The sequence below is a fragment of the Stenella coeruleoalba genome (assembly GCF_951394435.1).
Source record: "Stenella coeruleoalba genome assembly, chromosome: 14".
NCBI classification, from domain to species: Eukaryota; Metazoa; Chordata; class Mammalia; order Artiodactyla; family Delphinidae; genus Stenella; species Stenella coeruleoalba.
The window spans coordinates 15,753,833-15,772,131 of NC_137160.1; the positions used below are offsets into that span (position 1 = coordinate 15,753,833).

Here is an 18,299-nt window from a genome sequence, read left to right on the forward strand (position 1 = left end):
AGGTTTACAGTTGGCTGGGGCTATGTGCAATTATGTAAATTAGACTGTCAGTTTGGATGTGATATTTTATAGTGAAGGAGACATTTAAAAGGTTAACTGCCAAGTGCTTTAGGATCCTGAGAGCTGTCACAGCACATTTAAATGAGGAAATATTATTGGGGGCTAAACTTTAAAGAAGACGTACTTACCCTTTTTTTCCCATGAGTGGTGATAAATGAACTTATCATTGGATGTTAACACCATCTTGTGTTCATATTGTATAATATTTTTATTATTTTCAAATATGTGAATTTTTCCTTACAATAGAACAAGGAAGGAAGGAGAAAGGATAGACCATATTTAACCGATTTTTAGGTGACTTGGCCAAATCTTGGATTAAAGGGCTTTCTAAAGATCACATGGCCAATAGATCAGACCCAGGCAGTACTTGGTTTAGATTTCTGGCTCCTGGGTCTAGGGCTCTATTAACACTGCATGACTTCTCCTAATGTTACCTAACCTACACTATGGTATTACAATTTTCTCTTTAATCTGGCTGTATATCTAGATCTCCATAAAAGTAGCAGAAAGCAAAGAGATTGCTGCAGTGGAAATTCATCTCTCTTGCTTTATGGATGAGACACTAGCCAGGATGAGTATTGTAATTCGATGTTATGAGGTTTGATCTGTTAGCTGTTTTTAGCTTAAACAGCTTGAAATGAATTTGATTTTTTTTTTTTTTTTTTTTTGCGGTACGTGGGCCTCTCACTGTCTGTTGTGGCCTCTCCCATTACGGAGCACAGGCTCCGGACACGCAGGCTCAGCGGCCATGGCTCACGGGCCCAGCCGCTCCACGGCATGTGGGATCTTCCCGGATGGGGGCACGAACCCGCGTCCCCTGCATCGGCAGGCGGACTCTCAACCACTGCGCCACCAGCGAAGCCCCTAATTTGATTTTTTAATACGATTTTAGGTGAAATAAAATCTGTATGAGGGAAACAAATATAAATAATATATAGAAAATAATCATATTCTAATCGAGATGCTTTGGGAGTAACAGGAGATGCTATTAGTAATGCCAGGGGAACACAGATAAATCAGGACTGTCCCAGTAATCCAGGACAGAGCAGTGTCATGGTTAAAACAGGAAAGTAAGGCTGGGACTGATAAGCACTATAAGAAAGGTTCAGAGACAGGTAGGAACAGGAAATACCTGAAGAACAGGATTTTGTCTCACTTGACTGGAGCGCATGAAGGAGATTTGTGGAAAAATAAAGGAGCATCTTGCTGCCAGAATTAGGAGTTTGGACTTGTTTTGACCCTTCATTTGTTTGTTCATTCCCTTATCAGGCATTTATTAAACATCCATCATGTGTTAAGCACAGCTAAATGTTCTGGTTTAGGATTTTAAAAGTGAATTCTAACCTAGTTCTAATATAAGTCAGATGAATTTTTGTCTCTAAGCTCACAGAGCACCGTTGCCTTTACCAAATTAGAGCAAATTTTTGTTGTTTCCCTTATTGATTATTATTTTAAAGCAACAGATGTCTATAAAGTAAATTCACAACCATAAAAATAATCTATTACAGAACTTTTTCAGATTTTTTTTTTTTTACTTTGTAGATGACCATGATGTCCTTTCTTTTCTGACTTTCCAGTTGACTGAGCCTGGGAAAGAGCCGGTAAGTATACTCATTTTTTTCCAAAAGTTTATCTGTAGTTTAGTGGTACTGCCTCGTAGCTGAAAACTTGAGAAGACTGACTTAGGTGTGGATCTTGTTTCTGCCAGATATTGCCATTATGACCTGGTACAAGTTACTTAACCTCTGTAACGCTCCATTTCTTCACTGGTAAAACTGAGATGTTTGTACTGGCCACCTTAACGTTGTAAACATTAAAGACAGTGCCCTCTGGCAAGCACTCAGTAAATGGTAGTGGCTATTTTTATTTTTTGTTGTAATATTAGTAGCAAGAGTAAATTAACCTTTCAACTAGTGGTAGAGTAGTTAAAATGAGAAAAAGAACATATATTGAGGTTTATTATTTTCTTTTTAATTTTTTTAATGATCTATTCTTAAACTCCAAAAAAGCCTACACCAGATAAAGAAATTTCTGAGAAAGAAAAAGAAAAGTACCAGGAGGAATTTGAGCACTTTCAACAAGAATTGGATAAAAAAAAGGAGGAATTCCAGAAGGACCACCCTGACCTTCAAGGGCAGCCTGGTGAGTTGGAGCAGAGCTGTCCTCCGCTGCAGCAGTAGCTGTGGCGCTTCATTCATTTCATCTTTGCTCTGTGACCTGGCACATTCCAAGTCATTTCGAGAAATAATTTTTAAGCAAATCTTCAGTCTTTAAAGGGCTCGGAGATTCATGTTTTTACCGGGAAGAGTATCGCTTAGTGAAGTGTGCAGTCGGGAGTACCTGGATGATGTGGACAGTGAACCATTGGAGTGTAAGCTCTGTGAGCGCAGGGGTCTTTGTTTGCTGTGTCTACTTCTGTGTCCCCTAAGCCTAGAAAAACAACAGCGGTGCTGACGTAGTAGTTGAGACTCAGTAAATATTTGTTGAATGAAATCGTCCAAGGTTTATTTCTTTCCTTTTAGTGACACACAATTACCTTAGTAATATAGAGCTAACACTTGAAAACTATCAAGACTTGCGAGAATAAGTCAGTCTCTTACTACTCAACAGAATTCTGGACATTAAAGGTTGAAAATGTTTAGATATTAGTCTAAGCTAATGTAATTAAGAACTTACATGGGCTACATGTCAAAAACAAAACAAGATAAGGCCAAATAGAGGGACTATATATAATCTGCTAACTTTTATGATCTCGGTTCCCTATGAGCACAAATGATCAAGGCTATATTTAATAAAGCCTGGGCTAGCTTTTGAACTAAGTAGTGCGTTAATATAAATGATTAACAGTGGGATTCAGATTTAATGAAGATAAAAATGAAAGGTAAGTTTTATATTTTCCTTGGATTTGTTTTAAACTTCACATATGATTTGTGAATATATCCTGAAGCTTATTGTAGTAAGTGTTTGAATGAAACGATCTGATTTAAGCATGGTCAGGAATAAAAGGAAAATCAGCTGTTCTCAACTCCATTTCTTAATCTTTTTTGTAAGTAAAATGCATAAATTTTAAGAGAATAGTTTGATGAATTTTGACAAATGTGTATACCCTTTTAACCATCAGATCAGTATATAGAATATTTTTATCACCCCAGAAAGTTCCCTTACCTCTTTCAAGTCAGCCCCCTTCCAGAGGCAACAAATTACATTAGTTCTGCCTGCCCCTGTAAATAGAATCACACAGTCTATTTAAAAGACAAAATAATTTTTAGGTGAAAAATTTCAGACCTAATTTATAATAAGTATTCAACCACCAGAGATGGTGAAAACAGTAATTTAATCACGATTGAATTAATTACATGCATGTTTAACACTGTGGGAAGATCATAACACTGTGTTGATGATGATCTTATTCTAGTATATGTTAGTGCTTTGGTCACTTACAGTAATTTGAAAACTATGTGTAGGTGATTCTAATAATTTTGATTTGTAATTTCCATTTCAGCAGATGAATTATTTGAGACTGTAGGAGATCGTGAGCTGAGACAAATCTTTGAAGGACAGAATCGTATTCATCTTGAAATCAAGCAGCTGAACCGACAGTTAGATATGATTCTTGATGAACAGAGAAGGTATGTCTCTTCCTTGACGGAGGAGATCTCTAAAAGAGGAGCAGGAATCCCAGGGCAGCATGGACAGGTGAGCTTTGAAAATATGCAGATATGCCTTAGTTATTAGCCTTTGGTGGCGGAGAGGTAGAAAAGAAAAGCTGTATGTTCTGTAGAATGGGGATTATTGAGCTGGGTGGTCATCTTGGTCATCTTTTGTTTTTTTCTCCAGACCACTCAACAAGAACTGGATACTGTTGTGAACACTCAGCATGAGATTCTGAGACAAGTAAATGAAATGAAGTAAGTATACAACAGTAATGTCGGAGTATTGCGTGATACCTTTATCCTAAATTCATGACCTCTCTAGATATGCAAGCACATTATTGTTGTAAGACTGCAGCATGAGTAAGAATCACGTTCTAGATTATTTTCTAAATAGGGGAATGTAAAGTATACGGGGACTTTTGATATTTAGGAAACCTGTCTAAATTTTTTTATTTGTTCCAAGCTAGAAAAGAAAAAGATGCTTTAGCATCTTTAAAAAAAAAAAAAAAAGGTTTTGTCACAGTTGTTTGACTGTGTTTAACATCACAAATATTTATAATGTTAAATGAATAGTTAAACTGTTTTAGAAACAGACCAGATCAATATAACATTTAAAAAAATATTTTGATCTAATTTTAGACTTTAGACATAGCAAGAAAAAATAAGGACATATCACTCATATATCCCATGTATCCCTCACTTATCTTCCCCCCGATGGTAACATCTTACATAACCACAGTACAATTGTCAGAATGGAGAAATTAACATTGGTACAGTACTATTAACTAAACTAATGATCTTACTCAAATTTCACCAGTTTTGTACCAGTGCCTTTTTCATTCTAAGATCCTATCCAGTATTGCACGTTGCATTTAGTTATCTCTCTTGACCTCTGCAGTCTGAAATAGTTCATATTTCCTTGTCTTTCATAACCATGGCAATTTTCAAGAACATTGATTAATTCATTGGACCAATTTGGTTCCTCAGTTTGGGTTTGTCTGGTATTTACTCATGATTGGATGGAGGTTCTGCATTTTTGACAAGAATACAACAGTGCATCATGTTCATGATGTTGGTATGTCTTATAACTGATGATGTTGGCTGTGATCACTTGGATATTGTTGTTTCTTCCCGGTTTCTCTACTTTAAAGTTACTATCCTTCCCTTGGTGGTTAATAAATATTTGGGGAAAGATACTTTGAGTCTTTGTAAACATCCTGTTTCACTTTAACCTTTGGTTCACTAATTTTAGCATCCATTGATGTTTTATCTGAAACAAGAATGTGGTGTTTACCAAATGCTCGTTTTTCTATTTCCATAATTCCTTCTGTATCTACTTACTGGCATTCTATAAGGACCACTCCTCCTTCTCCCCCATTTATTTATTTCATCCACTTATATCAGTGTGGACTCATGGATTATTTATTCTGTGGGTTATAATCCTGTACTATCATTATTTATTTTGTTGTTCAAATTGTTCCAGCTCTGGTCGTTAGGAACTCCTTCAGGTTGGCTTCTGTGTTCTTTCAACAAACCCCCATCTTTTTAAAATATTTCTTTACTTTCTGGTACTGTAATATGTTTCAAGCTCATCTTGTATTTTCTGTGCCCCAGCTGTAGAATCAACCACTTCTCAGTGAGCCCTGGTTCCTTTTATTGGAGAAAAGTATTTAGAAACCAAGATCTGGGCACTAGGTATACTCATTACTACTGGGGTGCCATTGCTTCTAGGTCCTCTCAGTGGGCAGGTCTAGGGAATATGTGAATGTATACTAATCACACATATACACATATTTTTGTATGCCTTACTCTACATTTGTATACCACGAGATTATACAGATACTTTGGATTTTGGTTGGACTGGACTGAACTGAAAACTGAAGGGCTGATTTTAGCCTTCCTCCTTTCCCTATTTGAAAATTGTTTCTCCAATAGGGAGAAACCTGGTTCTTATCTATAATGTATTTACTTATTGGTATAGTTTTAGTGTGTGCATAAAGTATACATAAAGTGGTGTCAAATTATTAAGCCATATCCCTAATGAGAAACACATATAGTGATGGATTTATGATTTATGTAAAGCTCCTTTTGCCTCTAGCCCTACAGTATCTAGTCCAGACACTATTTTCCAGGTAGTTAGTTTAGTTCTCTTCTTCCCCACTCTCTTCAGTATGGTTATGATATTCATTTATAATACAGTTAGGTTTTTTGTTAGTGTTTGCATTTCTCCTACATCCTGGTTGATTTTAATTGTTTATATTTAGGGTATACGAAGGGTATGTGAATGCTATGGTTCTAGGAGCCAGGATATATTCATTGAGGTATCCCTTCCTCTTCATCACTGCTGCCCCACTTCCATTCTCTCCTTCTTTCTAGCTCTTTCCCATCCACCCCCTGTTGGTAACTCATCCCATTCATTTCTGCTTTGTTCTTCCTCTGTTTCTTCTCCACATGTGTATTTTCTTAGATCTCCTTCTTTCTGATGTAAATGGTAGCATGCTTTAGATACTGTTTTGTGCTTGTTTTACTTAAGAGTAATACTAGAACATCTTAAGATTCAGTTAGTGGTTAGCAAAGCCTAGCCACCCAGTTGTATTATCCATGCAAACACTTACTTAGGGTAGTTGGCAATCCATGTAAATTCCCCCTTATTAATGAAGGACACATGTCATGCATGCAATAAGCTAATGTAAAAGCTGAACTCAAATTTCTGAACTTGTCCTCTAAAGCTTTTTCTTCTGAATAAACTTCAGAAAAAAATGCAAAGAGATAGGAAATATTTGCCTTTCATAGAAAGGGTGGTTTGCGTCTTCATGGATTTTCACGCTCTTAGGGGATCATAGAATTTTTTTTAGCAGAAGCATGTAGTTCAGTTGTCTGCAGTTTACAGAAAGAGGGGGAAAGGCTCTGAATGATAAAAGATCATGATATGAAAACAGTCAGAACTAGTACTCATTATCTCTACTCTCAGGTGCTATTTTTAGCATACCATAAGTCCTTGCCAATTTTTATTTAATTATAGAAAATTTTAAACATACAAAAAAGTTGAGGCTAATATAAGGGCCTTCTCTCAGATCCCCATCACCCAGTCCAGCAGTTACTAATAACCAGATTTTGTCAGCCTGAGCCCTTCATTATAAAGTGTCTCCATCAGCCTGAGTTTTAGCCAGTGGTGGCCGCAGCCTAAATCCATCATTTCATTAGAGGTTGAAGAAGGATGACACTCTGATTCTAAGATTCCCTCTCCATGTACAAAGAATTTCTCTGATTACTTACTTGTTATCCTGAAATAGTTCAGGAAAGGCAGGATAAATACTTGATTCTTTTTTATCATTTTTTTAGAATAACGAGTTGGTCCCCTGGCAGTGACCAAGGTTAAATGATGAGATAGTGGGAGGTGATGTTTGTTTGATTGTTTTTCAACTCGTGGAGTTTAACATGTTTTGCTGTTTTACGTTAGTCTTTATAATTGCCGTTCAGATTGTTTCGTCTTTGGGCGCTAGCTGTCCCTACAGGTTAGCTTCTGCATCCTTTTGATGCAACCCCAGTAGTCTTTGGTAGCTTCCTTCCTTTCAGGTGTAAGACTTTCCAGGTTTCTCTTGTACATTTCTGTCCCACACGTGTCAAAGGCATTTTTCTTTGGAGCCCTGGTCTTTTAGTGAGAAGTGGTATTTAGAGACAGTGTCGTGCTTAATGCTACCGGATTGTCATTGCTTCTGGGCCTTTTCAGTGGACAGAGTTACTAATGTTCTTTGAACTCTGCTATTTGTATGTGTTGACTGTGTTATTAATCGGTTGTAATTTTTTTAATAAGTTCTTTTTGGTGAGCAGGCAGCATTTAGCATTTCATATTTACCTTTACCAGATTTTTTGAGTACCTATTGCATTCTGGGTACTGTGCTAGGCATTTTCACATGAATATTTTCACATATTCTTCTGGAATCTTGCTCCTAATTATCATCTTCTGTACCTTCAGCCTGTCCCTGTAATATAATATTTAAGCTATTCAGTGATCTGTATTCATTCTGTATCTTCACTACTCTCATTCAAGATCTTCACCACTCTCTTCAAGCCCCATAACTCAGCCTGCCATTGACATTCTCCCTGGGAGATGACATTGTCTCCTCCTTCACCTCCTCTTTTGTGCTGCACGCTCCCTCCCCACACTTGTCTCCATCTGCACAGCTGTTGTCCAGGCTAGTCCTTAGCCCTGGATCCCGTTCTTTCTGCTTCTCTGACCCTTGCTCTTTAATGATCCTTTCTCTGTCTTCTACCTTTAACTTACACCTCATACAAAAGGGCTTGCTCTTCCATTATTGAAAACTAATCAAAACAAAACCTTTAATTGACATTTTCTATTATTTTTACTCTTGCTTCTCTTTTTCCTTCCTTTTTAGTGAGTTTCTAAAAAAGTAGACCAAACTGCCTGTCTTTGTCTCCAAACCACTGTAATTTGTCCTGAAAGCACCGAACTGTTCTTTCTGCGGTCAGTGGTGCCCTGTAATGAGTACCTTTCAGTCCTCATCCTGCTGGACTTTCTGTAGAAATTGATACCTTTCCCACCCCCTCTATCTTGAGACTTTTTTTTTTTCCAAGGCTTCTAGCATACCACTTACTCTTGATGTTCTTGGCCTCTGCTTCTTAGTTTTCTTCATTTGTTGGTCATCCTTCTATTATTCCTTAAAGGGTATTTTTTCTCTGGTGTTCTATCCAGCCCTCTTCACTTGACCTATTCCCTAAGCTACATATGCCCTCCTTCCGTCACAATCCCATCCTCACAGAACCCTCCTTTATCCTTTAACACTCAGCAGTGGGTGCCCAGCTAAGTTAAATGCATCTTCATAGAACTCTAGATGTGCCTCTGTCACATTGCTCTCCTGCTAGTCTGTTAGTCTCAGCAGGGCAGGAATTATATTTTTCTTGCACAGTTTATATCCCTAAAAATTGCCTGGCTCGTAACATGTAGCAAATAAACATTAGCAGAATCAACAGGCAAATGAATGAATGATGACTCAGTCTTTGTGTATTAAAAAGACATTTATGTATATGTAAGCAAGTTCATGTTCTGGGAAGCAATATTTTAAAATGGAGATATGTGAGAAGGTTGTATATTCTGGGATGCTTTATTCTTGGTTAAGTATTTTAGAGATAGTAGAATATAATTCTTAATTTGGGTTTAAGTGGAAAAGCTTAGACTCACATGAATTTCCTTGAGCATGTATGCCATTCAAAGAAGTTTTAATCAATAGATGTCATTTATTCAGAAAGCACTTGAGATATTTTGTAGCAAATTTTTAACTCTTCATTGCTTGTGTAACTCAAGTAGAATTTTTGAAGATTTTTTATTATACTTAACATTCAGCCTGACCTACTAAGTAATTTTAATATTTGAGTTCCTTTTTTTTGTTGTTTTCTTCTAGCAAAGCTTTTATTGATAAATTTATTTATTTGTTTTTGACTGTGTTGGGTCTTCGTTGCTGTGCATGGACTTTCTCTAGCTGCAGGGAGCGGGGGCTACTCTTTGTTGCGATGCGCGGGCTTGTCATTGCGGTGGCTTTTCTTGTTGCGGAGCACAGGCTGTAGGCGTGCGGGCTTCAGTAGTTGTGGCGCATGGGCTCAGTAGTTGTGGCTCGCAGGCTCTAGTGCGCAGGCTCAGTAGTTGTGGCGCACGGGCTTAGTTACTCTGCGGCATGTGGGATCTTCCCAGACCAGGGCTTGAACCCATGTCCCCTGCATTGACAGGCGGATTCTTAACCACTGACCCACCAGGGAAGTCCAACTTTTATTGATAGTTTTTAAACCAAATTTTACTTCAAGGAAATAAGGTAGATAACTTATTTATTCATTCATCCAAATTGCACTGTAACTGTTGAAGGCTGTCAGAACATCAGAGACATTACTGTTCTCGCGTAGCTTATGCTCTATGAGGGAGAAAACCCATATACAGTATTCCGTTCATATCCATGCGATTGGTTCCAGGGCCCTGCAGATACCAAAATCCAGGGGTACTCAATTCCCTTATATAAAATGGTATAGTATTTGCTTATAACCTCCTGTGTACTTTAAACCATCTCTTGATTGCCTATAATACCTCATATAACATATTGCTATGTAAATAGCTGTAAGTACAATGTAAATAGTTGTCTGTGTTTTGCTTTTGAGAAGTTTCTGGAATTTTCTTTTCTGAATATTTTTGATCTATGGTTGGTTGAATCCGTGGATGTGGAAACCACAGAAAAGGAGGGCTGACTGTATATAGATACAAAGGAGAAAAGTATGTGTGATGTTTAGGGGATGGTTGCATTTGACAAGGAAGCCTCACGGAGAGGAAAGTATGGAGGAAAGGCAGTAGTTTGAACTGGCCCTTCCATTTTAGACCCTCCCTCTTGGAGGGAAGGGCCAGGACTAGAAGAAGCATCCCAGACACAGAAGCTTTTTGTGAAGGATATTCTCAGGGAACATCAGGACCAAGACAGGTGAAAGGGAGTAGTAATACTTTCAGGTAAACTGAAATTCAGAAATGTTTCTTTCTTTCTTAATAAATAGCCCTGTTACATTTCTGCCATTATTTAAAAAAAAAAATTGTAGTCTCTTACACTATCGTGCTTACAGACTCATATCCAAAGGGCATACTCAGTGGTAGAGCTCTTTATCTTACATCTGAATAGTGGAATCACATCTTACATGGGGATTATATTCTGAAGTCAGAGTGTAAGGTAAAATGTATAAAGTCAGAATTACCCTTCAAAAAAGATACCATGGTGGAGATTACCACACCATTGCTCGGTATGCCAAACCACCAGTTTTTCCTTCATATCTGAAACAGATAGATGTTCTTTAGTTGGCTTCTGGTTGAAGCACTAGGTTTGTATATAGGGGACATCTGATAGAACTGTAAAGAGAAATTGAATTATTGATACATTTGTCTTATGAGTCCCTGAGACCGCCTCTAGATTCTGTGGTCTTCTAGAAGTGCTTACTGAACTCAGAAAAGCTGCTGTACTCACAGTCATGGTTTATTGCAATGAAAGGATATATAATAAAATCAGCAAAGAAAGAAGGTGCATACAGTGGAGTTAAGGAGAAACCAGGCACAAACTTTCAGTTGTCCCCTCCCAGTGGAGTCACATGGACAGTGTTTATTCCTCTCAGCAGTGATGCGTGACAACATGTGCAAAGTGTTGCCAACCAAGGAAGTTCACCCAAGCCTTGGTTTCGGGGTTTTTTTTATTAGGGGTCAGTCACATAGGCATGGAGCACCCACATGACTGACCTTAACTGCTCAATCTTCCGTCCCCCTAGAGGTCAGACTGGTACTGCAGCCTAAGGCCCCAGGCAAACAAACATACATCATATTGTTGGCCTGGCCCAAGGCCCCAGGTAGACAAAGACACTCTTAACAGGCAGGATATTCCAGGGGCATAGAGATTATCTCCCAGGGGCTAGTCATGGGCCGGGTCTGAAAACCTTTGGAATGTGCGGGGTTTGGGCAGCCCAGGCCTGATGGGTTAATCCTTTACTGCACAACATTAAACACTTAGAAAGATTTAAGCTCATTAAGAGTATCATCCATTATGTTATTCAAGCCATTTATAATATTGTTTTTAACACAGATTATTTAGTATTATTCTCTGGGGTTAGACAACCTTTAGTAAGAGACAAAGGCATAATCTAGTTTTTATAAACTATTTTCTAATCTTGAAGACAGTTTTTTAAAATACTTATTTTGTTTCTGGGGTTTTTTTCTTTATTTTTTTTATAATCTGATGCATTGGGTTTAGAAATATATCTAACCATTTGAAATCTCTGACTGTAAAAATCATCTTTCTAGTGATTCCATTGTAAAAGGATTTCCTATTTCAGGAATTCCGTGAGTGAAACTGTCAGACTGGTCAGTGGCATACAGCATCCTGGATCTGCAGGGGGCGTTTATGAGACAACCCAGCACTTCAATGACATCAAAGAGCACCTCCACATAGTGAAGCGGGACATAGATAACTTAGTGCAGCGAAATATGGTAAGCTCTTTTTTCTTCTAGTTTATGATTATCACAGTCTTCTTTTGGAAAGGAAAACCACATGTTCCACTGAAAATATTTTAACTTTTAAATTAATGCCAGTGCTCCTTCTTAATATTCAAGGTAGAATTACTCCATATGATTCAAATGTCTACGTGTTCCATATCATGCTTCCATAGCCTATTGAATAGAATTTTTTAAAAAATAAATTGCTATTCCAGTTAGTGGAGTCATCACAATCTCAGACTTTTTTTGTTCTAGGTTCTTTTCTATAAGTTCTCTTTTAAAAACATGTCTCTTGTTATCAGTAATGATACCTTTAAACGGCTCTGAACAAGGTAAATGTCTCTCGACACACCCATTTGTTAGACAGACGGGCACCAGGTAATTCATATTTCTCTGTCTAGGCTGTTCAGGAAGTGCAGATCTAAAACTGGCTGACTGATAGCAGCTTTCTTTAGGCAAGATTTTTGTTTGTTTCCAGCTACTTTCCTGTATTACTTGGTTCATTTTTTTAAGTTTTATTTTATTTACTTTATTAGGTCTTTTTTGGAGTGTAAGTCCCATCTACATTTTTGGAGATAGGCAATAAATATTAAAAATAGGTAGCATATTTTTGAAGTTTAACATGCATAGGAGATATTATTTAGAAGACAGATCTCTGGAACTTTTAAGTTTTTTCCTAACTTATTTACTGGCTTTGAAAACCCTTATAAAATTCACAAATGTTTGTAGCATTTGCCTCTTCCCTTCCAGTTTTTCAAATATAGCTTAATAGTTTTCTTATTGACCATTTTACCTCCCATCCAAAGCATTGTCATCTATTCCCTTAGTTCTGTTTGAGTTTATTTCCCCCCAACTCTTGCCTTTGTTGCAACGGCCAAGTTGATGCTGTGGGTAGTATATATGAATACATAGTGAAGACCTTTGTCCCATAGGTGTGAGCATATTGAGAACAACTAACCTTAGAAGCCGTTCTGTCTGGATACCTTGATGAAATCTTTGTCCCTGGTATTTAATTACTTGCTTATAATAAAATGAATAATCATGGAAATAGGAAAAGAAACATTTTCCAAAATACTAATTAGTGATGTTGAATGTTAGGAGATTGGGGTGGATGAGAGCTGAGAAAAGGCCATTATCTCTGTCAGGTAGTTCATTGGTAGGGCAACTGTGTAATTGTCTGAAATAGAACACTTTTGAGAGTGAGGATGCTGCTATTAATAATTGCTCTAGTACAGCAAGTATAAACTGGGAGTGTCGAGGGAATTGGTGATCTGTGACCTTCAAGGACACTAAAATCATTGTCACTGTGATGAAGGTAGAAGCCAGACAGCAATGAGTTAGTGACAGGACAGTGAAAGAGCGGAGGCCTTCCCACATTGCCTGCTCTTTCAAAAAGTTTGGTGGTGAAAGTTAAGAGGGTGGAAGGCAATGATGAGATGAATTAATGAAAATACTTGAGTTTATACAGTAAACCATGCGTTTTATAAAGATTTCACATTTATTTCCTTTTCTAAAATACTGATTTGACTAATTGTAATAGAAAGTTCTTTGCCTTATAGCCAGCAAATGAAAGACTGAAATGTCCAGAACTACCGCCATTTCCATCGTGTCTGTCTACGGTGCACTTTGTTATATTTGTAGTGGTACAAACGGTGTTATTCATTGGTTATATCATGTATAGGTAAGTCTCTAAAATTTGACCCAACGTTTTTCTGTATTTATTTAACTTGAGATAATTCAATAAAGTTATCAAGGTCCATAATAGAACTTTCAATACCTATAAAATTAGGTTCATACAAAGCAAATATTATGTCTAGTCTGTTTCAGTTCACATGGGAATACATGTGTAGGACATATGTTTATCTTCATGTATTTCATACTTCAAAAGGCATTTTTAATTTTATGCAATCCTGTTTCATTCCAATGTATATAGAACTTCTTTCAGTTTTTTTTGTTTTGCTTTGTTCTCTTTTTCCGTAGGACTCAGCAAGAAGCAGCTGCCAAAAAATTCTTCTGACACGATTTTCACACGTGTGCGTCATGTATGATTCTTCTGACACGATTTTCATATGTGTGCATCATGTATGTATGTACAAAATGCCTTTTCGAGGGAATTGAAGTATTTAAATTGCTTCGTAGTCTAAATTATTAAATTTTGTATAAAATAACTGTTTAAACATTGACTTGAATAAGAATAAACCTTAAAGACAACCATATGTAAATTTGTGCATAGTACATAAATCTATTTAAATTTCCGTGAATTTCCGGCCAGTAGAATACAGCCACTGAACAGAATATTGATAAATCAGAGGGTAAATAACAGAAAGGGGGCACCCCCATATATGAAAGTTACCCCTAAGTCTCTGATGTTTGAAGTTTCTATCTTTAGCATAAGCACCCTTGCCCTCTTGCCCCCTGCCAAAATAAGAGGTCTGAGAGCTACCCATCGTGTTTATTCTGTAACCAAAGCCTTTTTTTTAGAGGCCAGGATTTCCTACTCGAAGACTCAGTCCTGCAGTCCTTGAGCCTAATACAGCTCCCTTTGAAAGCAAAGAATGTTTTGTCTGAGGGCGTTAGGATCTGGATAATAGGCTTCAGAATGTTTATTGAAGTATTTTTTCCCTTCTGATTATCAATGATATATTTCACTTTTAAAGGAAGTTGGAGGGGAGAATTAAGAGCTGCTTTTTGCCTGCAAACCCCTTGAGGTGACAGCATTCCTCTGACGATGGTTTTTATGGGTATTTTACCTAGTGATGTGTTCATTTCGTGATTGCTCATATTCTTGAATGTCTGTGTTCCAACAGTGTCAGTTCAATATTAGGAAAATTACTCTGCGTTTATATCTCTAAATTCAACTCAGATTGCATGTCCTGAGTATATTTTAAGGTCATTAAAAACTACCACTGCATTCTGACTTACATCACTCCATGCAACCTGGCGATTGTGATGCTGCATATTTGTGGAAACCAAGAAGGCAGTAGTAGAAGCAGTGTTAAAGTTTTTGAAGGCAAAATTTGAAAAATAGTGTTAGTACTTCTGATTTCTTTCTTTTAATGCCAGAACTAAGGATATTGTGAAGCACTTGTTAGTAAGTTAACTTTGAAACATCAGGCTGGAAGGGGTTGTTGTACATAGTTCTAGGTATAGTAGAAACAATCTGTAAATGACATTTTGTTTTCACGACTGATGTAGACTTCAAAATATTCTTTTACTTTACCTCTTCTGGCTAAAACGATACCTTTCATTTGTCACAGAATCGAAAATAGTACCATTTTGTAAACAGCACTATCTGATTCTTCACAGCCTTCATAAATTTGCTCTTAGTTGTCATTTACAGACTGGACTAACTGCTGAAAACCCATACAAAGGCTCTAAAGAGCTCTGCCTTATAGCAGTACCTAACTAGCACTACATATGCAAACGGTCCTAGCACGGCTTTCTTACAGTAGCCTTTATCCCGGAACGCTGAACGGGAACATTCTAACGATCACTCTCGTACCAACAGCCACTCCAACACAGAACTGCTTTGCTAGCATTTTTCCTTGTAGTGTTAGCATTTTGAAATTCATATTTCAGAGACATGATCATCACAGAATTTACTCTTATTCCATGAAAAAAAATTAATACCTTCGGAAGAATGTTTCAGTTGTAGACTATGAGACTTGGAAATCCTCTTGAGATAAAAGGTTGCGAAATACCCAGTATTATAAAATCCATGGTCACGTGTGCCTGAACTTAAAGAAATGTTAGACCTATGCAGTATACGAGCATGAACCTTCTTTTCTTTCGTACTGATTTAATTTGCTGAAAATCACTCAGTAAATCGGTTCATACAAGTTACCATATTATTGGAAATTTGGTTTATTTTCCTCAAAATCGTCAACTTTAAGTAGCTCATTTCTGTAGAAAAATGTTTTCTCTGTGGAAAAATCAGTCACTGCCAGGATTCTTTCATTTCTGTACTATTTTATATAATTGAATTTAACTTCTCTCACACCAGCAAGTATTTTACAGGTGCCTTGGATTAAAACAAAATTGATTTTACAATTTTAGTGTAAGTCTTTGTGCTTATGCCACTTTAAAAAAGAAATGCAATTATATTCAATATAATGGATAATACTCTTATTTAATGTAACTCTTCGTGTTGTAATTGTTTGAATGTTTTATTCAGCTTGAAACTCTATGAGGCCACAATATTTTGTTATGTATTAAAGGGATAATAGTGTTTCTCAGAGTGTGGTCTGTGGTCCATCTGGATCCTGGAGTGCTTGTTAAGAATACCGATTCCAGGCTCAGCTCCAAACCACGTGAAGCAGAACTCAGGGGTGGGGGCTTCAGAATATCAGTATTCAGCAGGCACCTCAGGTGATTCTGAGCACACTGCTGTTGAGAAGTGCTAAGATGGGGGGTGAACAGAAGTCTCTTGTTAACTTCAAAGCTGAGCTGAGAGCCGATGTAAAGTTTTCATTGTCAATGACATTAGCAAATGTGCACTGATTCTCTTATACTTACAATTTTTTACTTAATGTTCTTTTTACTAAAACTCCTGGTTTATTACAATTACAAACTAAACCCAGATTGCTGCTTGTAGCTCTTGGTACTTTGGTTGACAGCTCTTAGACGTACAAAAGCATCTTCAGATCATGGTCAAGCCATGAAAACCCCCATCTTCAAGATGGCCTGCTAAAGCTTTTTGCTTTGCTGATTGTGATTTTTGTGACATATTATCTCAGACAGTTGTACTTTTTGATAACTTGGGGAAAACAAAGATTACTTGAATAAGAGATTGCCTGACCCACTGCGTTGCAGACATACAATCCTTGTAAAGAACATAAGTGACAGTTGTGAATATTAAGATGTGATTATCTTTTCCTGTCCATGTGCTTACCGCAGGGAGATAGTGAACAAATGGTTATATTGGGGATTTTTTAATTTATAAGATCTAATGTAAAATCACCACTTGCAACTTTTTAGATCTGTATGTTGCCTGTTTAATATATTTCTTTTAAAGTTTAAAAGGGTTTTCTATCCACTGTTGATTTCAATTGGATAACATTTTGTCAAGTGTTTTTTTCTGATTGTTAATTTGATGCTAGCTGGAATTCAAGAAATGACATTGACCTTATTCAAATAAAGAAATATTTTAGTAAACTTACTTTTTTCCTTCATTGGTCTCGGGTAATAAGTAGTTATTTATTTCCCAAGTAGGCCCCGACTTGTGGTAGTATTTCATGTGTCACGTGCTTTGCGTTCTGCCCTAGGTAGCCTCCACCTGCAGAGTCAACACATGGGAGCATAAGAAGAGGATAAGCAATGAGAATGGATCAATGCTTACCCTTGCTGGTAATGAAAAACACAAAATAATTAAAACAACGTATTTGATGTTTTCATCTTTAATAACCAAATACCGGTAATAGTGTGGCTAAGCTGGAACTTTTAGTCATTACTAATGGCAGTTTTATAAAAATCTTTTCCTCTCTTTGGCAAGCACCATTCAACCAAGTAATTCCAATTCTGAGAGTCCATGTGGTATAAAAAGGAAAGAGTAGAGCTTTAGCGTCAAACAAATCCGAGTTTAAATCTTGACTTTGCCACTTACTAAAGATGACCTTCAGTTTCCTCATAATACTTCTGTCTCAGGGTTGGTAGCTTTGTAAAGATGGTCTTTATAAAGTGGTTTCAGAATATGGAAACTAACGTAATGGACCCTTGTGCTATAAGCCCACAGAAAATACTGAGTAATGTAAAATTAAAGAATTAAATTAGATAGGTTTGAAAGAAATCAGAGGAAACTTAAAGCCTGATCAGTGAGCCTTCTGTTGGGGGGGGGAGGCAGTGCTGGAAACTAGACACTGGTTGGGGCACTGGGGACATGGCCATAGTAAAGATTTGGGATTTTGTTCAAGTATGATGAGAAGCCTTTGGAGGAGGGGTAACACCTAGTCCTGTTTCACCTGGAGTATTTATTTTCCCTTTCTGGAGGATTCCACACACAGCAAATAGTTGCTGAATGTCCAAGTGGAAAGGCCATTATAATAAACTGAGGAATAAAAAGTTTTTAAAGACGTGATCCCACTTCCAATGGAATCATCTTTTGGGAAGACAATGGAAGATTTGATTTCATAAAGCACCACCAGGGAGTATTCATTTGTCACACTGATGTAGTTACCACGTAAGAGTTTCTGTGATGCTTGACACCCACCCCTCCCCAGCCTACCCCCATCCCACACACACAGACAGACAGAAGAGGACTGGACAGGGAGAGGCTGCTTCACCAACTGGCTTTGGAGTTTAGAATTGAGACCCTCACCATTCATAATATTTCCTAATTCCTAATAAAATGGAATTTTAATAATTTTATAATCTAATAATTTAATAACTTAGAATAACTTATAAAATGGATTTTTATTTTAAATAATAATTTAGAGATCATGGTTTGAATGTATTAAGTCCCAGGCAACACATCTTAAAGTAGAAGTGGAGCTAAGTATGAATGTACATTCTCAATCAGAGAACACCGAGAAAAGTTTCTATTTCACCCTAAATCTTTGTTAATCTTT

General features: G+C 37.1%; 2 protein-coding genes across 3 annotated transcripts in view; both read left to right on the plus strand.

The window, feature by feature from the left end:
- LMAN1 (lectin, mannose binding 1) overlaps nt 1–16,998 on the plus strand; it is a 29,110-nt gene extending 12,112 nt beyond the window's left edge. Inside the window, exons 7-13 of one of the 2 annotated variants that reach the window (XM_079943518.1) lie at nt 1,603–1,661; nt 2,070–2,202; nt 3,566–3,756; nt 3,898–3,968; nt 11,577–11,730; nt 13,296–13,417; nt 13,717–16,998. In XM_079943518.1, the coding sequence (XP_079799644.1) occupies nt 1,603–1,661; nt 2,070–2,202; nt 3,566–3,756; nt 3,898–3,968; nt 11,577–11,730; nt 13,296–13,417; nt 13,717–13,753 (767 nt within the window). In that variant the 3' untranslated portion in view covers nt 13,754–16,998. Of the gene's footprint in view, nt 1–1,602; nt 1,662–2,069; nt 2,203–3,562; nt 3,757–3,897; nt 3,969–11,576; nt 11,731–13,295; nt 13,418–13,716 lie in introns of both variants that reach the window. The other variant, XM_079943517.1, reaches the window with a different exon arrangement.
- The window catches only part of CCBE1 (collagen and calcium binding EGF domains 1), a 524,308-nt gene that overhangs the window by 297,210 nt on the left and 208,799 nt on the right, over nt 1–18,299 (plus strand). The gene's annotated exons all lie outside the window — the stretch shown is intronic.